General features: G+C 36.8%; 1 protein-coding gene and 1 long non-coding RNA gene across 3 annotated transcripts; one reads left to right on the forward strand and one right to left on the reverse strand.

The window, feature by feature from the left end:
* The first annotated feature begins 593 nt into the window (after positions 1-593).
* LOC115246351 (neurogenic protein big brain-like) lies at positions 594-20,230 on the forward strand. 2 transcript variants are annotated; one of them, XM_029825099.1, is made up of 4 exons: positions 594-1,395; positions 2,715-2,841; positions 16,717-16,924; positions 17,698-20,230. In XM_029825099.1, exons 1-4 carry the CDS (start codon positions 1,086-1,088, stop codon positions 18,832-18,834), a joined length of 1,782 nt encoding a protein of 593 aa, XP_029680959.1. In that variant the 5' UTR covers positions 594-1,085; the 3' UTR covers positions 18,835-20,230. The 2 variants fall into 2 exon arrangements, with proteins under 2 accessions (XP_029680959.1, XP_029680960.1); XM_029825100.1 differs by lacking the exon at positions 594-1,395 and adding an exon at positions 1,791-2,185.
* On the reverse strand, positions 1,452-21,155 carry LOC115246352. Its single transcript, XR_003885656.1, has 3 exons — positions 21,054-21,155; positions 20,807-20,909; positions 1,452-1,512 (listed from the first exon to the last, which is right to left on the reverse strand). It is a non-coding gene; the product is annotated as an uncharacterized LOC115246352 (long non-coding RNA).
* Positions 21,156-21,367: the final 212 nt, after the last annotated feature.

Consider the following 21,367-nt stretch of genomic DNA (forward strand, 5'->3'; position numbering starts at 1 on the left):
AAATAAAAAACATTAGTGATGAATGAATTCTCTTTTGATAATTAACATTTTTTCATATACATGAAGAAGAGTTTAGCTTATCTTTTTATAACATTTTATAATTTATAATTTATATAATATAATCTCAATGATGTACGTTTTTTGCGTTTGTAAGTACCAATGAAAATTCGCGAGTAATTTATGAAATATCAAATATTACATTTAAACATTTCTAATTTAATAAATAAAAATAGTTCATTATCACATCTACTTTTGTATGTTAAACAACTTTCTATTATTAAAATCTAATAATTGATAATTTTTACTCTTCATAGATCATATTAATAATATATAATATAGTGACAGTAAAAATAGATTTGGAAATATAAAAAAAAGCTTTATAAAGCATATATAAAATAATTTTTTAAATAAATAGCTTGTTTTTTATAATCAAAAAAAAATCATTATTCAATTACAAAAATCAACGCATTTTATAATTATTATACGAAGTTAAAGTAAGATCAAAAATAGCAGTGCATATCCAGTATTTTAAAAAAAAGAGATCAAAGGGTTTTTAAAGTTTTAGACATTACCCGTGTTCAGTAGTAGTAGTGGCAATGGTGGTGTGATGTGGAGGAGCTCGACGCGCAGCTCCACAGATGCACCGACATATCGGGCATAATGATCGAAGAGTGGGGGTGGTGAGGTGGTGAACGCGCGCTTACGCTCCGCAGGGCCCACTTGTTCGCCACTGCGTTGGCTTGCCACTCGCGAGCGCGTTGCCGGTGCGACAACATCGGATACATCCTCTTTCGGCCGCGCTCACGATTTCGGATTTGTTTCATTCGAGAAATTCGCCGGGAACTGTCACGAATGTCACGGTACCTTGAGAGAAGAAAGATCAGTTCTTGAGTTTCCATCGAGAAAATTCACAATAGCGAATCGCGCCCGATCAGTGTGATCGCGTTTTTCTCGATCGACATTAACGTAAAAGTGCTTGTGAGAGTCACATCTCTGAAAGAACATGTTCTGAGAACGAAAGCACATCCCGTCGTGTCGTTTTATTTTCTCTCCTATCAGTGATTGAGCAACCAACGAAACCGAGAATGACGACCGAGTCTTTGGCGCGCGAGGTCGACTCGCACATCGTCACCATCCTATCCAGGCTATCGGCCCTTCGGGAGAACAACGCCGAAGTCGTTGACAGAAAACCACCCATGTCCATCGAGGCTCGCAGTTTAGAGTTATGGCGAGCGGTGGCTGTCGAGTGCTTTGCCACTTTCTTCTTTAGTCTGGTGGTGGCCGGTGCAGCCGCTGCCTCTGCCGTGTCCGGAAGTGGTCTCTCTGTATTAGCCACCGCCGTAGCTTCCGGCTTTGCCATCGCCGCTATTTCTCTCATCTTTAGCCATATCAGTGGTAAGAATATTATCGTTTTTTTTTTTTTTTTTTTTTTTTTTAGCGGAAAATACGATCGAAATGCAGGAGGGAAAGTTTCTGTGTATCCGTTATCATGTTTCGAGAGATGAAGTTCATCTGGAAAAAACGATAACGGCTTTATATATTTTGTACATAATATTTCAGTGCTTAATTGGAGCCTTGGAAACATTATCTCTGTAATCGATTTCAAAATTGATTTATTGTTATTTTAGCTCAATTTAATTAATTTTTTGTTTGTTTCTATTTATGGGTTTGGAAAGAAGCAATGGTTAGTCCACTAAAAAAAAAGAAATATATAATGAAAGAAAAGATATTTTTTATAATGTTTTTGTTCATTAATATATAATATATTTTTATTCTATTGTATTATTTCAAATAATAATTAGTATTTTTCTTTCTCGTATAAATTTATAAATGCAATCTAGGATCGCCTATAGTAAACAGTTCGTTTAATCTTAATTTGTACATCTCATATTGCACGTGTAAGGCTTATACTCGTATGCGTGCGCGTTTTCTGCAAAACGTTTAGAGAATAATTACGTAAAAGGTCGGGAACTGTTCGAAGCAACTATCTCGTTGCGTGAATGGTTCTGTTCCTTCTTCTATGTTCGTATCGTTGACGAGCAATGGCCCTCGCGATTTCTCTCGATTGACTCGTTAACTGATTATGCCGGCGGCGTGGATGTGGATACGTATTACCGCGTTGTGCGTGTCTATCGGAACGCATATGGGCACTCTCAGAGTACGTTCCACCGCGCGCACAATACGTGTATAGTATAAACTTTCAGTTCCCGTATACTACGGAAACCCGATCTCGTTTGTTTCTCATTCACTATCGTTCCACGAATGAATGGGATACACGCGCTCGCGTATTCCATTTCAGTTTATTGAGCAATCATTTATAATAAAAATTAATTAATTTTCTAAATTTATTAATTTATGTAATTTATATATATCTAATAAAAATTATTACTTGAAAGGCATTGATTTAACGCTTTCTTTATTCACCATCGCTCTACGAACGAATGGAATATATTATTTTTGTCGTAATTCACATTAAATCGTAGTTCGTAATTTAATTTTTCTATTTTATATCAATTTCGCGTTTACTTATCAATTGTAACATTAAATTTATGAATGTTAGAATTTTTAAACAATATAAGCAAAAACGAATGTCGCTATTAAAAAGAAACGTTGATCAAACGCTATAGTATACGAGTGAGCAAAAAATCACGTAATCCTTGTCTTCTTCTCTTTGATTCTTTCCTCTTTTTTATATGGAAAACCTTTTTTCGCAGGTGGACATATAAATCCAGCGGTCTCGCTATCGTTCGCTTTGTGCAGACGGATTTCCCCACTTCGCGCGGTGCTCTATATAGCGGCACAATGCGGTGGCGGTATAGCTGGGGCGGCGATGCTTTATGGGTAAGTCGCATGTTCATCTTTAAGAATGTATCTCGCTACGAAATAATTCAATTTCTTGCGCAAAGTTGGTCGAGACTATCAACGATCATTAAATAAACGAGTATTAAAAATATTTTAAGATATTTTCGATCATTACCATTCCGTGCTCCGTTTAAAGCTATTAGCTATAGCTAATAATTGAAGATTATTTTCGTAAAAATATTAAGTATATTACGATATGTACGCACAGAATCTTTTCAGTATCTTTATTCTTCAAGAAAAGTGTAAGATTATTACAACAGTTGCATAATCTCTTTATTCCTGAGAAAGAAAACTTATCAAAATAAATCCGAATGTAATTTTCTCGCTTTTTTCATACCGATTTCTACAAGTTTTTAAAATCATCAATAAGTGTTTTTAAATTATTCTGACATTTAACCGATAATGAGCATAACTAGTTAATAAAATAATAGCAATTTTTCAATGAGCAACTTTACAACAACGGGTAACAAAAAGTCTCGATATTACTCGACGTGTAAAGTAGCATGGATCCTTAGCGTTGAGCGATATTAAGAGCAGAATGAGATACACTGTCTCGTGAAGACAGCTGCTAGATAGGAGAACCGGGAAGGCATGTGGCCCATCTAAAGTCGGGTCGAGTTTTCTTCCAAATGTTCGTATGGCGAGAGATTGGTAGGCTGAGCGAGTGTTTCGAGAGGAGCATAAATAATATCAATCATCGTGATTTTTATTTCGCATGATGATTATGTGTAACGGGGCAAGCGAACAAATATTTCCTCGAGTAATTTTGCATTTCGTCTTAAGCAAAATTTTTCATTAACGGTAAAACACATTAAGAATAATAAAACGAGTTTATCTTTATGAATAAAATATCAATCCATAACATTCAAAGAATTGTTTTCAATCTTGCGAACTGTGAAGAATATGTCTTGCACAGCTCCATGGACTATAGATAAGTTTCTTCCATATGAAACAGCTAGTATCGCGTAAAGTAAACAGCGCTTACTATCAAGCATATACGGTTTCGTATACTAACGCATTTCTTATGCAAATTTGACCGGAATATGAATACAAGGTTTGATAAAAACATTTCCTACATTATGCAATTCTCCATGCTATTGTGAGCTAAAGCAAAAACAATGTTTTTCTTATATTTTATTTTAATTATATACTTTTTTATATTATATTTTAATACGAAAACGGAAGCGTCAATGAAAAGCCATCTTTGAAAACCAAACGGTTTTTTACGTTTACTGTAAAAACGAAAAAATATGATTTACTTTTATGTTTTGAGATATGAATATTCTAATTCTTTCTTCAGAAATATTATGATATATAAAAGTGCATACATCTTCGAGCCATTTGCAAATCGCCTTCGATACATGTAAGCTAGTGCACGTGCCTCGATTTCGCCTATGGGCAAACGGCTTCCATTTCGAAGAGCGAGAAAAAAAATGAAAGGGGGAAGCTGTGTAGAAGCCACGCGCTGGACCAAGAGAAGCGGCGCATCATTCGGGAGAATGCAAGTAAGCTGCTCTTTGAGCAGCGGCAGCTGAGAAAGCTGAAAGAGAAGAAAGAGCGTGAAATGAAGCGAGAGCAACATTAAGCACGAACAAGATGAAAGAAGGCGATGATAGAAGGGAATGGCGATACAAAAAGAAATGTCTGGAATATAATGTCTATAATATAATTGCGCTATATTTATAATATCCGTTTAATCAGCAGAAAGACAGCGGAAAAATGAGCGATATTATTTTTTAATATATTAGAAATATATTAGATACACACACGTTCAAAAATGAAATATAGGTTGAGACTTTTATGGAAGAACGACTTTAATCCACGTTTCAGTTGAACGTACCTAATAATTTTTTTACTGAAAAAAATTGAGAAATAATTTTTGTTTCTCCTCCTTGATAATTAAGTAGGAGACGCGTTAAAACGCTCGAAGAAATGTAATAAGTTGACACGTGGGTTGTCCAATGAAAAAAATCGAGATCAAAAGACAACATCGAAGATGGAAAGAAGATATTACGAATGTTGTTCCATTAATGAATAATTACTAGAGAAATGTACAATTTTTTATAAAAAAATATAAAGAGAACGTTGGTTCGATAAAACTTTACCTGCTCAATAATTGAGAAGGAAAGGTGGACCGTGTTAAAACACCAAAGGAATGCAAGAAGTTGGCACGAGGGCAACAGGATGAAGGAGATCAAAACCTGGAGATAGAGGGCGGAGGAACGGAGGGAGGAAAGAGAATAAAAACGGCAATGTGCAGGGGGATGGTAACGAGAGAAGGCGAGAGAAAAAGTACGAAAGAGGCAGCGCGACGGAGGCGGAAAGAGAGTGACGGCGGCGAGGACGAGAAATGGAAGGAGAGTGGGAGAGGCAGAAAGAGGCACGCGTAATTGGCAGGCGAGGGAGAACCTCGGAAGGTGAGCACCTGCCTTGTACGAGGAGCCCGAGGTCCCGGCGGCGGTCCATCGCCTCGCAGCTGCCGCAGATGTTTCCCCGTGGACCAAAAAAGATCGTGCGGAAAAAGGAACGCGCGAGGCGGCGTACGGGCACCGTCGAACGAAAAGAGAAGACGAGGATAATGAACATCTATGCATGCACATACCGAGGTGGGACAAGTTTCACGGCATCGGGCCGATCGGGCCGTGAAGGAGGACACGACGCGAACGATTCGAGAGCGACGGTGCGCCACCACCGAGCAGATGTTCCCGCCGTTGCGGAGATCATTGTCCGTTCTTCGTCCGTCGTTTCGACTCCTTTCTTTGCCGGCGACGGATGTACTCTGCTAAATTTGGTTTTATGTACTGACGTGCCGTCGCGTGCCTCTATGCGCGCGCGTGACTCTTGTTTTTAAAATATTTAAACTATAAGCCAAAAATTTCCAAGTTTCTTCTTTTTTGAATAACAAATTTAAAAAGCTGTGGTATAAAATTCTGATAAAAAAAAATATCATTAGACTTATTGTTGTGACATTTTATTTTTATATACGAGCTTCAGAAATAATTTTTTATTTTACCCAATTACTTATCGCGATACGACAATTTGATATTTTGAAACTATATAATTGATATTCCGAAATTACGAAATACGAAATAATTAATTTTATTCATATTCTTGTTATTCTCTTGAGATTTTTTTTTTTTTTACTAAATTGGAATATATTGTCGAATTTAATGACTTACTTAGAAGCATATTTTAATTCTCAACTGCGTTATTAATATTAATAAATCACGTCTCATAAAGGCAAATAGAATGCGAAGAGGACTCTTATCATATTTCTTTCTGCTCTGCAATCTGCGTTACTTATCTTTGACCTAATATTTATTCACCATCTTTTACATTATTTTAAATTGCAATTTTTTTTCTAATTTATATATCTGGTATATTTGTACATATATTGCGGCAAATATACATATTTTTTTATGCATTTAAAATCTTTAATTTCTATATTTTTAATCTGTATACTTTCTTGTATTGATACTTTCATCTCCATTATGCCAAGTGACGCTGCGCGTGTTTCTATCTATCTCATCACGTCTTCTATCTCGTGACACTCGCCTGGTCACCCTCCGACCACCATATGACCGCACAAAGAGGTAACAAGTGCGCGATATGTACCGAAATAATAATCGAACAATACTCTAGTTAACCGGACGGCCAACGGGGCCCTTTCCCGAGACATCTCGGGGGAATACCGTCGAGCTCGGAACAGAAAAAAAGTCGGGGCGTGAGATCGAGAGAGAGAGAGAGAGGGAGAGCGCGAGAGTGCGGAGAATGCACTTGCATCTGTTGCGACTTTGCCGGCTAACGGTGGCGGGTGTAAAACACGCGTCGCGACGTTTTCCGGGGGCGGCGAAGGGCTGAAAAAGGGATCCGGGGGTAGAAATTGTGGGGAACCCGAGGGGTGGATTTTGGCGTCCCTATCGTTCTCGTTCTTATCCGTGATCGTTGTCTGTCCCGAACACGCACGCACAAGGTAATAAATATAAAAACCGCTCGATAAACTAAAGTGAGGCATCCGCGTCGAAGAACGGAATGGTAAGGGAGAGAAAAAAAAATGACATAAGCGGGAGCCGCGAATTTAATTATCCGTGAAGAATTTACTGTCATCTCTTCATTACGCGCACTTACAGGATTCTTCCATTACTGCGTTCGCAAGGGAGTGATTTTTTCAAAGATCATAAAATACTTCTGATAATATTATGTCTGCATAAAAAGAATTTTTGCAATATATACAAATATTTACTTCGTTTTCGTTTTCCAGATTACATATTGAACAAGTGCGGATTTAATAATTTTCGGTTGCATTCGTACGCGACGAGGATCTCATTTTGTCCCGATCGAAATTGGATGCTTCGGAGATTAGTCTATTGAAATCTTGAGACACGTGTGCTAGGTAAGCGCGCACGATGCCGATATATACGCGCGTCCTTTCAGACGAGGTTTTCCATCGATATTCTCAATCGATAGGTTTCCAATCCACCGAAGATAGACCTAGTTCCTGGCGCCGCCAAAACTTCGGCGCCGCCAATAAAGTTCGGCTTACGGTTTCGTAATCTATGCAAAGCGAATCCGCTCGAATAATTTCTGCCCGCAAACATTCGAGATCGGCACGAAATTCGCGTTTGAGAATATGACTCTCGTGGCACCGATAAAACTCGTGCAATCGTGCAGAAAGATAATAATTTAAACTCTGCGAAAAAATTATCAAATTCTCATAAGCAAAAAAATGATGGAAGAATACGTCTAGAATAGATTAGGGAACTCACAAATCTAATTTTAACTTAATCTTAATAATTTGTGCGCGTAGAGTTAATATAATATACATTCTTTTAATTAGCATTTCGCAAACATCATAAGATTATAATTGATATATAAATTAAAAAATTTTCCGCTTTCTAAATTGAAACGTCTATGGAGAAATCAAATAATGAAATAATATTATTCACTTATTTTAAATAGATTTACTTTTTCGTAGATTTTTAATTTGAGGCTTAATTACAAAGTTATTAGTACTTCAGTCTTCATAAAAATTTTCAAAAAATTCCATAGCTAATGGTATTTTACAATGTCAAACACATCAAGGCGAAACTCTTTTGTTATACTATTTCATAATTGCGAGATTTTATTTAATTCCTTCAAATTTTCTGCTTTTCAAAAAATCAAAGAAAGCTATGGTCGCAGGGTGGTTCAAGTTAAGCCTATTTGTCAAGGGGGTTCTCGACTAATGTCACGAATCGAGGAAACAGCTGTGAGATGGCAGGTGTGTTATGACGTCAGGCAAGACACACGCAATGCGCGTGGCGAACCGGATGTCCAGGAATGAAAACAGCTTCGCCGCATGGCTTTTGTGGCTGTACATGTCGTTCATGGGTGGTGGTATATTTCTTGTCTTGGTCATCGAACCATCATCACTGAAACTATCTATCTGAGATTAACAAGAAATTAACGAGAAGGGTGCACGCGCAAACTTCCTTTATTTATTCCTTATTCCAAAGATAAGGATTTCGTGTTGTGCTTCTTCGAAAGAGATTTAATTGAATCAAATGAGAGCGAAAGAGAGAGAGATTTTTATTGCACATTTGAATATAAAAAAATTAACTTAAACAGTATATCTCATATTTTGCGCACGCGTGAGCTCTGACATTAAATATATGTTTTAATACTAAACTATTAAAAATATTATAAATAAATAGAGAATAGTACTTGGATTTTTAATTTTTTTCGAGAACATTCTGTGAGAGATTGTGTGTAAGTTAAATTTTTTCTAGATATAAAAATCGTTTTTTTTTTTTCGAAGCATATTTAATATTTATTTCTTATGAAACGTCATTATACTGATTTTTCAAAGCTTGTACTATATTTATAGTTTCTAAAAATGAATCAATGAAAAATTTGTATGGTGTAATTGCCTTTTGCTTTTTCATGTTTCAACGTGTGTATTACGATAGTGAAAAGTCATTCTAGTGTATGTTATATCGAGATGTTTGCATAAGACGATAGAAGGATAGTAAGTCTTCGTCTTTGCTTAAAGATATTCTGCAAACTGAAAAGTGTGATTTATATAGCGAGATTCAGCTATGACGTGCAATATTCGCGTCTTCTCGAAAGGTCTCAGATATTGAGTTCTTAATCCGTGCTTTTTGAAAAGCCTTTCATATCACCAAATCGATTCTCGTAAAATTCTTCTTGGATTTATTTCATTTTCTGATGATGTTTTTCTTCAACATACATATAATTCTATGTAGTTCTTACAATTTTTTATCAAATTACCTATTGTATATATATATGTGTGTGTGTGTGTGTGTATTAAAGTATTTAATTATACTGATTGTGAGAATAATGCATAAATGATTTGATAAATTGATTGTCAGTGCATTATTGCACAATGCACAAATAAGTTTTCATAATTTAAAAACGTAAGGTCTTGTTATGTGGTGGATACAGGAGAAACCGACGTTTCTCGGACCGAAAATACGTGAAAGCCAGGTGGGTCAGGTAGTACGGTCTTTCTGTCGGCACTCAGGAATGCTTTACCTGCCCGAAACGCCTTTTACTGAGAAGCGACACAAAAGCAAGCACTCGCGGATGTTGCGGATTCCGTTTCTTTACAGCTTTGGACCCGGCCGAACCCGGTCTCCCTTCCGTTTATTGGTACGTTATATTTTCAATGACACGAATGTCGTGCATTATAATGGTGCAATATTGAGCTTACGGTACTACCCACCCGATATCCTTGAAGTAATAGGAATAAATTTAGTAGAGGCGACAGAAAGTCGAAGTACACGGTGCTCGTTTGACACATTTATTATTCACAGGTCAAGTTAAACTAAATTTCTCTCTGGATACGTTCTAACGAAAATTTTTTCTTTAATATTTTATCGAGATAAAACAAACAGTCGTGCGAGTTCTAGGAAAATGTCGCCTCAAATGTATGATAAGAATTCATTATCTGTTTGTGTATATAGAATGTTAAAATATTTTATGTTTTCGAGAATACATTACCGTCTTTAGACTAAACAAAATGAAAGAATTTTTGTCGCGCTTATAGAAATAAATTCAGCGTGGTATGTGAGAACTGCGCTATGAGATATTATGCTCAACTTTTAGGCGCATTTAATATTTTATAACAACTTCATATAATATAATAAAATTATACTCAAATCTCTGATTATTTTCTATTTTTTGGTATATACATAGATATTATATATACAGTATATAATAACTGCATTATAATATTGTGATAGAGATATGGTGATCTTAATTCTCTGCAGAATGTACGCATGTGTCAAACAATGTGATGCTCTCGGATCAAAAAAGCGTAAACTCTATTGTAAGATCCGCCAACATTGCGGATCCAGTAAATAGAAAAAAAGGACTTCCATTATATTAAAACGGGCCGGTTTGGTTGGGTTAGGTCGAGCAGAGTAGTAGGATGCCAACAGATGGTTGCAACCACGTGTTCGTTTTCAAGAACCTTTCCATTCCTTCCCTGCGGAGCGATGCATTGGATGCACGCGTGCATCGCGGGTTTTATACTTTAAAATTAGCTTCATGGCCAAAGTATCGTGTGTGTACTATTTTAAGATATCAGAAGCCGGCAAAAAGTCTTGACGGAACTTAATTTTTACATCCCAGCATAAATCTATCAACATGTCAATTGTGTGTGTATTCTCGTATATATTAATAATAAATATAAAATATTTAGCAAAAAAGTAAAGAAAGATATATGTTCAAATATTTTTTTCAGCATTTATAAATCTGGAGCAAGAAGCCTATATTTATAAGCAATAAATTATTCAATGCATTAATTTTTATATTTAATCGCAAAAGTGCCTTGCGATTGAAATAATCATCTCCGCACAGCTCGAGTCGAAATTTTTGTCCTACTTTTAATTTCAATCTTCAATTTAACATTTATTTTGATATTTTTAGCAGTCATATCACTTTTTATTTAATTTATAATTTTGTGGAAACTCTTCTTTTTTACATTTTTAAGTGGAAAACTCCGTTTACTGTCTATTTGAAGTTCAATTTGTATAATAATTAAACTATCGAAATTCTCTAGAAACGTAAGAAAATTGAAATTAAATGGGAACATAATTTCAATTTGGAGGATTTAAAAAATTACACATGTCGTTGACTTAAATTACAGTCCGTGTCGAAATTAATATTAATATATAATATATATTAATAAATTTTGTGCGTCTGGCAACGAACATGAGGAAGTAGTCAGACATTAGGCGGACTAATCGCGAATTTTCGTCTCTCTCCTTTTTATTCTATCAGTATTATGTATCCTTAAGCGTGTCCGGCGCGCGGATAGACGTCTTCGAAGCCCCGGAGACGTAGAACATCTGCCGCGTCGTCGGACCCATCGACATTGCCCCCCCCCCCCCCCCCCCCGACGAAGGAGAATCATTTATGGGGTCCTAAAGCTTCTTTGTGACTGCGACTTACGCTATACGGCGCCCGAAAAGGACCACGGAGGATTCCTTTGTGCAACATGTGGCCGGCACGTGTATCCTCGTACGATTTATACAGCATCTATATAGGAGACGACATGCGCGCGCGGGCGATTCACTCTCGGGCAGCTGCATGGCCCTTCGCATATCTAAAAAGGTCAATAAGATTCTTGCATCGTTTCTACATTTACATGAATCGTCATATAGATGTCAAATCGCGATCATCTCTATGTATGTTTATCGCGAATTAATTTAAAATAATTATATCTAAAAAAGAATATAAATTTATGTTGTGTTATTTTGCTATATACATATATTATTATTAATATAGATATTTTACTGTATCCTGAAATACGAAACAAAAGAAATTTGTTACATTTATAGATTTTTACATTTGCATTATTACGTAGACAGTATAGATCCGATATTAAATTTATGACTGTCGTTAAATAAATTTTTGCATTTTCCATCCATTTATAAATGAAATTAGATTTGAAAATGATTGAAAATATTTAATCTCAAGAATTTAAAATCTTATATATTTTATGTTAATAATATATACTATCTCAATAATTTTTTATCTTAATAAAGTGAAAAATATAAGAAATTCTATTATCATATATTGACAATATATATATATATCGATATATGTAAAAAATTACTATTCTATAGCTTTTAATTTTAAATTCAAAAAATATGGAAATCTTTGCTATAAAACGTCAGTATTAACATGTCAATTTTGTGCAATTTAATGAATACTTGCAATAATAACTTTCTGTTTTTAATGTGTCTTAATATTGAGAAAAGCTGCGACTGAGTTAACAAAGAATCATTTTAAAGTCGCGTCATTTGCATTATTACTTAAGAGCCTCGGCAAATGACCGCGTTGCTCTCTCACAATTTGCTCCCTTTCCGTCTGAAGGATACCGACAATTATCCCTCGACCCTACCATTTCCGCAGTATTACTACCTCGCAGCTTAGTACTCCGCTTTGTTTAAGGTTTCATTTAATCCACACAACTTCCTTTCCGTCGTGCCCATTAAAAATGTCATTTTCGCTCTGCAATTAAATCTATGGCTATCGATTTATTATAGCTAGTTGTTATAGTCAGTTAGGATTTTATAGGAATTTGTTCGCTTTAGATGAAAAATGTTGTATATTCTTATATTTTCCTATTATTCAATATTTCGCATAAGACATTTTTTTTAGTATGCCTGACAAATAAAAAATTATGGTTGATGCATCAGAGATAATAATGCAGAAATGATAATCAAGTTGTACGTTTCAATTACAGCCAAAATTATGTGTCATCATTATTTACTTCGAAAAGCAAAAGGAATGGGCGTTGTACGTAAGTGAATTTGCTGGTATTTTAATCGGTCGGTACGCGCTTCCTGTCTCTACCTCTTTCAACTCTAAACAATACCGAGGGCGGAATTGTAGAGCGATCTGTTTCTTCCCTCCCCCATCTGTACGCTTTACGTCCTCTTTTATAGAATTCTTTGTTACGGTGCAGCGCACACTTCGCACAAGAAATCACATTGATCGTGAAAGATGAGACCCAAAATCACCAGCCTGTGCCTGGCCCCGATCGTAATATCGCCGGTTTTTCGAAAGCGAGAAAAGAGAACGCGAAAGTAGGCGGATACATCGAGCGCAATAAGAAAACTCACGGCGAACTGTTGTAATGATGTGACACGCACAATATTCGGATGGCGATGAACTATTGCTTGGCATAATAACATGCGGGCGGGATTACAACTTTGCCGAGTAATAATTTAATCTTTTTGACATTTACGCATTTCTCCCACGCTTCCCTTAAGTTATTCGATGCGGGTCCAGTTCCCTTTGAAATTATATCGTACATATTTCGTACATTTTCCCATCTTTATAAAATTTATTCGAAAATAAAAAATATTTCTGTGATATTTTTAAATATGATTACATTCTGATCTAGGATCACGAATTTATATATATTATTATAAAATGTAGTATTTTAAAATACTTACATTTAATTTCTTTAATCGATGCTATTTTCTCTCTTTTAAAAGTTTAAATATTGTATTTATGCAAGACCGATGTACATACACCTCTCCGATTTTGTTTGCAACGAAACGATACATCGTTGTCCCTTCTTTGTCGTCTCCCCAACACGACTTTACGGTTCATGCTATATCCTAATTTCATGGTCTGACCATGCCAACCTCAGCATCTGAACTTTCCCATAGCCAAGACTTTATAATGGTATCGGAGCGAACGCATCATCTCTGGGCCCTTTGAGCTTTCGTCGTTTATCGCGCTCGTCACATGTGTGATATTCCTCGTACAGGGGGATCCTGGAGCAGTTTGGAGTATCCAGAACTTGGTTAGGAGAGGGCGGACCAGGACAGAGGGGGTTGATCGTGTCTCGACGAGCCACGAGAAGGGGATCTGTGGTCCAGTACGTGAAAGGGGGTATCAATAGCTCGTTAATCGCAACGAAGGGTGGGATTCGGGGCGATACATATCCCGCACTACCGTTTCCTCACATCCCCTTGAATTAAATTTATTTAAAACGGCGCACCGACATATCTACCCTGGGGGTTTATCCCGTCTCTCGCCCCTTCGTGTGAATTGCGAAAACGGGGCACAGGTTGCACCAAGCACTGGCTGCGGCTCTCGAGTCAAGTGTACGCAAGATTAAACCTTCCTCCATCGTGTCTCGCCTGGATGACCACGCGCTTTTCATCGCGCACGACGAGTCCTGAGAACGCGCCCGCCTCCGGGCTAAAACCTCATCGAACTTCTCCCACGAAGCTACTACTCGCACGCAGTCGACTCGCCTTTCATACGAGATCGCCATTCTTACGAAAGCCTGCGACAATAGTCGCATCATATGTGGAATGATCCACAAGAGAAAAACGGAACACCTAAATATCATCCTCGAGTTCTCGAAGATACGAGAAAATGTTAAACACGTACAAAACTTTGTTTTTAAAATGAAAAGATTCATGTTACAAGATTATTTTACGAACTTATATATACACATCTAATACAGCATTGATTATATTAGAGCATAAAAGTTTTATTCTGATTTGTAATGCCTACATGTAATATTGAAGAAGTAAAAAAAATATTTCTATTAAAAATATATTTTAATTCTATTTGAAAAATATATTTCGGAATACTTTTTCTCTACGCAATAACATTCACAATCATATACATTCGTAAATGTATGGAAAAGAATAGAGATTATTTGTAATAATAGGCGGGAAAAATCTTTTCATCAATGACGAAAGCTTAGCTTTCTTTCTTAGCTAGCTTTCAAGAGGAAAAATGGAACGCAGTCACTTAAATTTTTCTAAGTCCAAAGATTAAAGGCTTCACTTTCGATTCAAAGGCTGTTTGCCATCTGATAATTGTTAAAAAAGTCGACTTTATTGTTGGCAAAAAAAAAATCGACGGATGAATTGTGAAATATTGTACTATTATGCATATTCGAGACAATGATGGAGTTTTTCAACAGAATCATATTTAGAAAAATCATACAATGAAGGAAATACGTCGTTATCATTCTCCTGCACTCGCATGTCGATCGCAGCATAATATATTCACATGGGAAATGCACACTGCCGGACGATTTTTCCGCCAAAGAAATAAAAATCCGCTTATCACGCGAGGGCACGCGTGTAAATATAAAAATGCTGCCGTTCCTTTCTCCCTTATTCGGCCGGGGATTCTCGTCTGCTGCCGCAGTTGATCCCAATTGTGCGGTCATGATCTGCATTTCTGATTTCATCAATTCGCTCTCTTGACATACTTGCTTTCGGTGAAAAGAGAAAAAAGAAAGAAAGGACAGAGGGGGGGGGGGATACTGTCATTTGCATTGCGACCGCGATGTCAAGATAGAGGGGTGTTTCGTGCCTGATGACGAAAGAGAATATGAGGGATGACGAATCGCAATTCGAATGCAGTATTTATCTGTGAGTATTTAGTAAGATTAATCGCGATCGTGCGTACAAATAGCTCGCGGAGCGAAATTATGGAGGGTGACAACCGTACAGGTGTACGCACGTGGAGATTTTGGAGATAAATATTATTCAATAAAAGAGTTTATTAATTTAATAGCGCTTCACAAGTTGCCCGAAAAACATCGATTTTTATTTTGAGAACAGAGGAAAATGGATATTTTAAGCCAGTAACAAAATGATGATATTTATTAATACGTTATTAAGTTGAAAATATAAAATCTTAAACGTCAATTCGACAATTTGTCGAATATATGTCACACAAACTTTGATCTTCTCTGGACATTAAATAAATTAAATGTCAAGATTGTTAAAATCAGAAACACACAATTGTGTTTTTTGCGCTGCGTGTGAAAAGCCCTCGACTCTGATCGCAAAGGAAGCGTCTGAGACAGAAGATGATGCGGGGACATGATTATGGTAATTTTATTGAAACTTGTGAATGTTGTACTCGAGAAAAATCCTGGTTGAGGAAAATCGAGTGCATAGTCTATGCATATATAAACAGGAATAAAATTTTATTATTAAGATAAAGAATAAAGAAAACATTAAAAAAGGCCTAGTCAATATTGTCGAATAAGTAAATGGAAAAAAATAAAGCAATAGAGAAAAAATCTTTCTTAGAATCCGATTAAAACAAGAAAAATATACGAATTGATTCCAATATTTTTTTTCTATTTACAGCGCAACAATCTCTAATTCATTTTTTAAAAAGCTTGAGAAAAAATCGAATTTAAATTAATTTTCTCAAATTTTTTTGACAGATATACTCGATGTTGCATTAATGTTTGATTGTAACATATCATAATTATATCAAATTATATCATAACGCGGCAGTAACATGTATATTTTTTCACTATCAAAGAATTTTAATAAATAAACTTGAGTTCGCGAAAAACTGTGTGAAATACAATCATTGAATATACTCGTGGGAGATGATTGAAGGTCATATCTCTGCGACCCTATATGATTATATGAGCTGAGAAAATCAACGAGAATTTTATGCAAGGGACGTCACGAGAGGAACATCGGGGTCGCGTTTAAGGGCTGCAGGATGCACTAGCTAATATAAACATTACACCGCTGGGACCGACTTATCGCAGGGGGTTTCTATGCGGGGTGCATGTCTCGCGGCAAGCTTCAATAGGAAAATCATCGTATATTACACCGCAGTTGCATAACTCGCACATACTAGTGATACCGTCGTACAAGAGACCATATGTGATCATTTTTGGCGATCCATAATTTTCTCTCGTTCTAAAAAAATAATTTTTATGTTTTCTATCTCGCATTTTGAACTAGTTTTCTTTTTGTAACTTTGTAACTATGTGTGATATTTGTTATATAATCAATATAATACATAGCATATCTTTTTTTATTTCAGAGTAACTACACCTTCGAATACGCAGACCCTAACATCCCCTGGTCGGCTAGGAGGTCCAATCGAGAGGCTTTTAGTCGAGATAGCATTGTCAGTGTTTGTCATACTAGCCCATTTCGCTGCGGATTCATCCAGATCATTGCCACCTTCGATTTCTTCAAAGGCTTCCGCGGTTTTGGCTGCAGCTTATACAGCGGCCACTCTCGTTTCCGTAAGTTCTTTTTTTTATAATCATTTAACCGTATCGTCTTCATTAAAAAATTATTATGGACAAATGAGACAATTGAGATGCATTTTTTAATTATTAAATCAGTAAGATTATTTAATAATTATTATTCTTATTCTGTGCAAATACATAACCGTAACTGGATAAAAGAACCGTGTTTTTTCTTCCGTCGTGCATGTTCTCTTTTGCAACCATTCTTTATCTAAAAGCGTCTCTCTCGGACTCTTTCCAATCGGGCCGACGTCCGCATCTTTAAAGAGCACCTGCCGTTGGACGGATGAGAAGGGTGGGGTTGTGGAGAACACACTGAGCAGGAAGGTGAAAGAAAGAACTTGATCCTGGACCCACCTGCTCCGAAACGAGTGTACAATGCACTCCAAAACGAAAAATTGTCGAAACCATCCTTTTACAAGTGTTGAATGTAGATTCTTTTGCAAAATCAAATATGTTCATTACTCATGTCAGTTCAGTGCAAATTTTCTATGTACATATCCATTACCTATATTCGCCTATTTCTTTGTGTTTCATTCAGTACAAAAATTATAAAATATTATATCAGAGTATATGTAAAATTAAATATTATAATTCGATAGAGAGAGAGAATATAGCAATTATATATTATTATTATATATTTATAATATTTCACAATATTCTAAAAATTTTCTAACAAAGATGTAAAGATGATTTAATAAGAATTATTTTTAAATGTTTGCACCGTTATTAATTATCTAATAATTTCTTTTTTACATCTTTTTCAGAGTCCTTTCCTAAATCCAGCGCGCGCATTGGGCCCGGCCTTCGTTATGAACCGCTGGGACAACCATTGGGTATACTGGGTAGGCCCACTTTCAGGAGGCGCCGTGGCGGCTCTGCTTCACGAGTACGTCCTAAGTCCCAGACCCGCGAAGGATTCGCGCGACATAGACGACGGCGATAATTCGTCCATGAGATCCGACGAGGATACGTACGACGATCTGGACAAACCGAACGGGCCCAAGTTTCCCGGTGCGTACGCGACCTATCGTCCAGTAGCTGGCGCGTCGTCGTCGATTTACAGCGCACCACCCTCCGCGTTGGAGCGCGTCGAGTCGATCTACGGTGGCACCAAATCGCTCTACTGCAAATCACCACCGTTGACACGCGCCAATCTGAATCGCTCGCAGAGCGTCTACGCGAAATCGACGTCGGGCCCGCGAGACGGTCTGATGATCCCGAAGCCGGGCCCCCTGGTGCCGGCGCAGAGCTTGTATCCTATCAGACTTGGTCAGAACGGTGGCTGTCAGAGCGGTGGTAACCGCGAGAGTCAACCCGTACCCAGCGGTCCGCCAACCCAGACGTCGCAGAATCACAACAGCACTAATCAGAACATGCAAAATCAATTGCAACAGTGCACGCAGAGCATTTACGGCATCCGCGGGATCTCCACGAGTCTTAGCACACGGGAGAATGGTATCTACGGCGTATCGACTGGTTCCAGCATCTACGGTCGTGCACCGGCACCACCACCAAGCAGCCAGAATTCGCAGCAGTCCGGTCAAAGTAGCGGTCAAACATCGATACAGAATCATCCGCCGCCACCGCCACCGCCGCAGCAGCAACAACCACCGCAACAGCAACAGCAGCAGCAGCAACAACATCAAAACGGACCGTTGTCGAGTAACTCGGATAACGGGCCAAACACCAGACGACCCGAGAGTATGTACGGCCACGTTTCGAGGCGCAGTGACGATTCCGCTTACGGCAGCTATCAGAGTTGCACGCGAGGAAATTACGGCAAAATGCCCGGACCACCGCAATACCGCGATCAGGGTAGACCAAGTCCGGCCGGGCCTCTTCAGCAGAGTCAGAGCGCGCAGAACAACTTCCAAAGAAACTCGCCGAATCCTCAGTATTGACTGTAGATCAAGAAATCGAGTCGGACGCTATCGCGATTAGCGAATTATTTCATTTCTGACGAGAAATATAGCTTTTCGTTAAATATTTAAGAATCTCAGGCTCTTTAATAAGATCCTTCTTTACATTTAAATTAAATGCGAGAGTTCGTCTTGACATGTTATACTCTGCTATAAAGTATATTATTCCCAGCGATCAGTTCTGTGGAACCTATTCTAGTATCTGCGAACTCCTACTTTGTTCTATAGAATGTGAAAGTAATATTGGACCAATACTACTTATATCGATGATGAGGCATCAATAAATCTTAAGGGTGAGATTTTACTTAACATTTGTCAACGTTATCGGATGATTGGATATCGAGTAAAGAATTTCTAGAATCTCTATCGAGATTCTAAGAATTCTTCATCTAAGAGCCAATCATTGCATCCGACAATGTCGACAAACGTTAAGTAAAATCGCACTCTAAGACTTGTAAATAGGTATTACAATATATATAACGTGTATACATTGTGTATTTCTGCGCGATAAACATTAAAAAAAAAAAAAAAGCGATATGGTCGTTGAGCTTTTATATCGATGTTTTATAATATATCAGATCTATCATATGTACAAAGTGTCCCAGGTTTTAACGGCCAAACTGCCAATGTTTTCTATGGATAACACTAAGAAAAAAATGTTATATATAAGCATAGAAAGATAAGAAAGCTTTATTACAAAGTTATAACAAAAATGTTAAAACCCTGAGACACTCTGTATATTACAAAAACGTAATTTAAAACCGTAGAGCGAGAGAATAAACAGTGCGTAAAAGAAAAAGATGAAGGAATATCTGCCGAAAAGCAGAAATATTATCCTCGATAAATTTCGTATAATGAACTATAAAAATTTTAGCTATGTTAAAGATGAATCGTCTTAAACATCGTTGCGTGCCCACATGTGTAAATATATAAATCTTAATTTAATTTTTATATTCACACAAAAGAATATATTTTAATTCTTCAAATTTGCCAAATCTCTGCAGTGAAGCGTGTACTGATCTTTCAATTGTGAAAGCTTCACTCGCGAGATCGTTTTAAAATCTTTTCGCACCGATGGAACCAAATAAAAGACTGCGTAGCAAAACGCTATATGCTATACTCTATTTTAGGAGTATTATTTCTCTTCCATGTGTAGACTTGAAATATATACATAACTTTATCGCATCACGTAAATTATTACATTTGTACAAATTACAAGTAGTGATTCTTCGTACGATAAAAGTTAGTGTAGTGATTCGACAAAGTGAAATCGCGCATGAAATATATATTCAATTTTAAAATAGAGTATAATCTTTAAGCGATTGTGAGAGAAAATCTGTACATAGATTCTAGTTAATAAATGTTTATAACTCCTTTATTTCTTCTTTCGCGCATTATTTGTGTCAACGATGATATTTCTGTGTCAGAAATTTATTTGCCGACAATATTTTATGGGATATTAGCGAATCTAAAAATGTTCGATCGTATCGTATGAATTCGGACTTGTTTATTTTTAACGGCAATTAAACATTTGTGATAATCAAATTTATGATCTGAAGTAGTTTTACATATTGCATTAATTTCAACAATTTGCCGCCATTAATTGGAACTATTTCGGAAAAAGGATAAATGTTTATGAATCATATATTGCAAGCAACATATAATAAACGTTAATTAGTGCCAGCTAAACAATTGCGAAATGTTTATATAATTATAAATACAAGTTTTAGAGATAATCAAATTCTTTTCAGTAAATATTCTCCGAAAAGCAACTCTGTGGCATATGAATTATAACGTCTGTTTTTTTAAATTTTCCCAGAGAATAAAGAAGAAAAAAATGCATAGCTAGAAACAATAGATCTGATAATAGTTCCAATATCAGCAAAAATAGCATAGGCTGATTTGTTTTAAAATGTTTATCGTGAAAAATTAAAAAAAAAACTAAGATACTAACCTTGTGCATGTGTGGAAATAATAATCGTGCGATGCTTGCATCATTGCGTTGTATCGTATAACACAGTGAGATATTGATATATCGCTTTCTCAAAATTAATAAGCTGTAATTTAAACAAATATTTATTTCGCATCCGGTCGCCAGTGATCTCGTTTCTTGTATAAGCAGTACGATTTAAAGCAGGAAGTTTTCGAATTCGTCAACAACGCGTCGAACAAAGATTTAGAAAGAAATGTAGTACACTGACCTTCGAAAACAATCCCGATGCTCTGCGTCTCGTTGCGTATCCTAAGGTACGTAATTTAATTCCTCGATATCTTATCGATTTATATCTTGCTCTGGATGCGTACCGACGATTCCGGAGATTCCGTATAAATGGCAGACGGCGCCGATTTTCGAATTTTCGAGAAAACGGTAATCACATACGCTAGCGCCACCTACACATAACGGTACGCGTTCTTTCTATCCAATAATTTACCGACTTGGCGGCAACTCGAATCGCCATTGGTCATCGACGGGATATTATCGGCGCATACGTTAGTTTATCTCTATATAAAGTCG

Source organism: Formica exsecta, unplaced genomic scaffold (genome assembly GCF_003651465.1).
Source record: "Formica exsecta isolate Colony F162 unplaced genomic scaffold, ASM365146v1 scaffold149, whole genome shotgun sequence".
Taxonomy (NCBI): Eukaryota; Metazoa; Arthropoda; class Insecta; order Hymenoptera; family Formicidae; genus Formica; species Formica exsecta.

Bases quoted from the DNA above. Each gene is read 5' to 3' on its own strand.
- LOC115246351 (XM_029825099.1), top strand. From the start codon at position 1,086: ATGACGACCGAGTCTTTGGCGCGCGAGGTCGACTCGCACATCGTCACC. The intron at 1,396-2,714 runs GTAAGAATATTA...CTTTTTTCGCAG, and splicing joins CATCTTTAGCCATATCAGTG to GTGGACATATAAATCCAGCG. The intron at 2,842-16,716 runs GTAAGTCGCATG...TTTTTATTTCAG, and splicing joins GGGGCGGCGATGCTTTATGG to AGTAACTACACCTTCGAATA.